Source organism: Palaemon carinicauda, chromosome 2 (genome assembly GCF_036898095.1).
Source record: "Palaemon carinicauda isolate YSFRI2023 chromosome 2, ASM3689809v2, whole genome shotgun sequence".
Classification (NCBI taxonomy): domain Eukaryota; kingdom Metazoa; phylum Arthropoda; class Malacostraca; order Decapoda; family Palaemonidae; genus Palaemon; species Palaemon carinicauda.
Window position 1 is genome coordinate 166,882,841 of NC_090726.1, and position 2,500 is coordinate 166,885,340.

The window sequence follows — 2,500 nt, forward strand, 5'->3', positions numbered from 1 at the left end:
ATGACAAAGAAAACTAGTTCTACCAGGAGTGTCTATGAATAAATCTGAAAAAGAATATATTAAATTAGACATATCCTTTCTTTGATGAGGATCTACATGTTTCAAACCTACCTCTACCATTCCTAAATTCTGTACATTACTAAACAGTGCATCGGAGGAAACCTGATTCAATAAATCCTCCGAATCCTGAGAAGGCATTTCTACAGCTACAGCTACTGGCTCGGGTACATCTTTTGAGGGAACATGGGTCCTACCAGGATAGGCTTTCAACCTGTTTATGTGGAAAATCCTACACTTTCTGCTTGAACCGGGAGCTTCAATCTCATAGTTCACCTCAGACAGCTTCCTCAAAATTTTCCACGGACCCTTATGCCTAGGTTCAAGAAAATTATTGGGTTCCATACTCAAAACTAACACCATTTCCCCTGGTTCAAACGAAAGGGCTTCAGAATTTCTGTCATAATTAGTTTTTATTTTATTTTGCGCAGAATCTGAATCATCAAGCGCGAACTTTCGGGCGCTCACCATACGTTTTCTCAAATCATCTACAAATTCTCCTACTTTTATATCCCCCGTTCGATCGCCCCCAAATGCTTCACAAAAAATGTCCAAAGGGCCATGGACTTTATGCCCAAAAATTAGTTTGAAGGGAGCTACACCGGTGGAGGCATTGAGATGATTCCTAATTGCAAAAAGTGCGAGTGGAAGTTCTTTGTCCCACTCACTGCCATGTTCATAACAATTTTTCTTTAAAATAGATTTAAAAGTTTGGTGAAACCTCTCCACCACACCCTGACTCTCCAGATGGTACGGAACGCTTGTAATATGTCAAATGGCCAGTTCAGCACATTTACCTCTAAACATTATACTCGTGAAATTCGTATCACAATCGGATTTGAATAATTCACTTAATTTCTCAAAAACTACTTTAGAGGTTATTCTTCTCAAAGGGAAAGCTTCGGGAAATCTAGAGTCTCTATCCATAATTGTCAATATATAAACATACCAGATTTAGTTTTTGGTAAAGAACCAACCACATCTATTACCAATTCCGAGAACGGCTCTCCGATAGCAGGAATAGGATTTAGAGGAGCCTTCGGAATAATTTGATTAGGTTTTCCCATTACCTGACAAACCTCACACTCTATCACAAAATGCTTTACTGATAATTTCATCCCAGGCCACCAACAATACTGGGCCAATTTATGGAAAGTTTTCCATACCCCAAAATGACCTGAAAGGAAATTATCGTGAGCGAGACTTAATACTGATTCACAGAACTGAGAAGGTACCACCATTTGTTCGATCCGAGAAGTCTTACTCGGATCACCACTTGCTGGTCTACTAAATCGGTACAATATATTACAAATTAAACCAAACCGAGGCCTAGTCAGATCACTAATATCCCCTAACTCAAAATTAAATTAAGCTTTCTGAGCCTTAATGAAAGGCTTCAAAGCATTAATAATAACAGGATTACTTGCACTATCTACAGACCCGGGTCTCTCTACATCTACTTCTAAACTACTAAGTACCAATTCATCATCCTTATCTATTTCAGCCGCTCTGGCCGCGGCACGGGTCATTACAGAAACAGGATAAGCCTCAACGGACAAAATGGGAAATAATTCATGACCTTCATTATTGAGCATATCATTTCCTAAAATGCCGTCAATACCAGGGATGGGGAGATTATCGACAACGGCCAACTCTGTAACTCTATCATATCCGGGAAAAGACAACCTAACATCCAGCAATGGAGCAGATACAACCGTGTTCGGGAACCCTCCCAGAACAACATAGTTACTTGAAAACTCTCCTAAACCATTCAAAGATTTACCTAAAACCAGAGACCGAGCGGAGCCAGTGTCTCTCAAAAACTTTACATTGATGGTGCCCGATTTAAGGATTATTTTACCAGGCCAGACATATTTATCAAAATTCAGTCAGGAATTCTTATTACTAGTGGAAGGACTATCATTACTGTCTACACTACTGCTAACTACTGACGGTTTTTCACCCTTATCATTTGAGTCAAACCAGTTTGAAATTAATGAAATAGGATTCTGTCCATTTCTCTCTAAATACCTCCTACGGGGATGGCATTGGTTCTGGAAATGACCTGGTTTGTTGCACCAGAAATAGGTTCTTTGTCGTCCAGAACCTTGGTTAATATTCGTACTATTGTTATAGTTACTGGAAATATGCATACCCCTGTTAGCAAAACTACGTGGAGGAGTAGGCCCTCCAGAGATTCCAACATTATTATTACCTGGAAAAGAACTTGTATTACCTTTAGAAACAGATGATGAGGGTTCTACTCTATTAAAATTATTACTTACACGAGTAGAGGGATCATTCCTACTCGGATAACTAAAATTACCGGCCCCAGAACGATGAGTCAAATAATATTCATCGGCCAATTGGGCGCCATTACTAACTTTCATAACCTTTACCTCCTCGAGATGAACTCTTAACTCCTTGCTACAAGCCTTCTTGA

At 39.5% G+C, this 2,500-nt stretch overlaps 1 protein-coding gene across 1 annotated transcript in view; it reads right to left on the reverse strand.

Annotated features, from left to right (window-relative positions):
• Positions 1 to 2,500, reverse strand: part of LOC137621053 (uncharacterized) — a 5,058-nt gene that overhangs the window by 378 nt on the left and 2,180 nt on the right. Inside the window, exons 3-7 of the mRNA XM_068351495.1 lie at positions 2,384 to 2,500; positions 2,089 to 2,196; positions 1,481 to 1,840; positions 1,007 to 1,234; positions 1 to 593 (exon numbers count right to left, since the gene is read on the reverse strand). The exon at positions 1 to 593 is cut by the window's left edge and continues 378 nt beyond it; the exon at positions 2,384 to 2,500 is cut by the window's right edge and continues 941 nt beyond it. Coding sequence (XP_068207596.1) covers positions 1 to 593; positions 1,007 to 1,234; positions 1,481 to 1,840; positions 2,089 to 2,196; positions 2,384 to 2,500 — 1,406 coding nt within the window. The remainder of the gene's footprint in view (positions 594 to 1,006; positions 1,235 to 1,480; positions 1,841 to 2,088; positions 2,197 to 2,383) is intronic.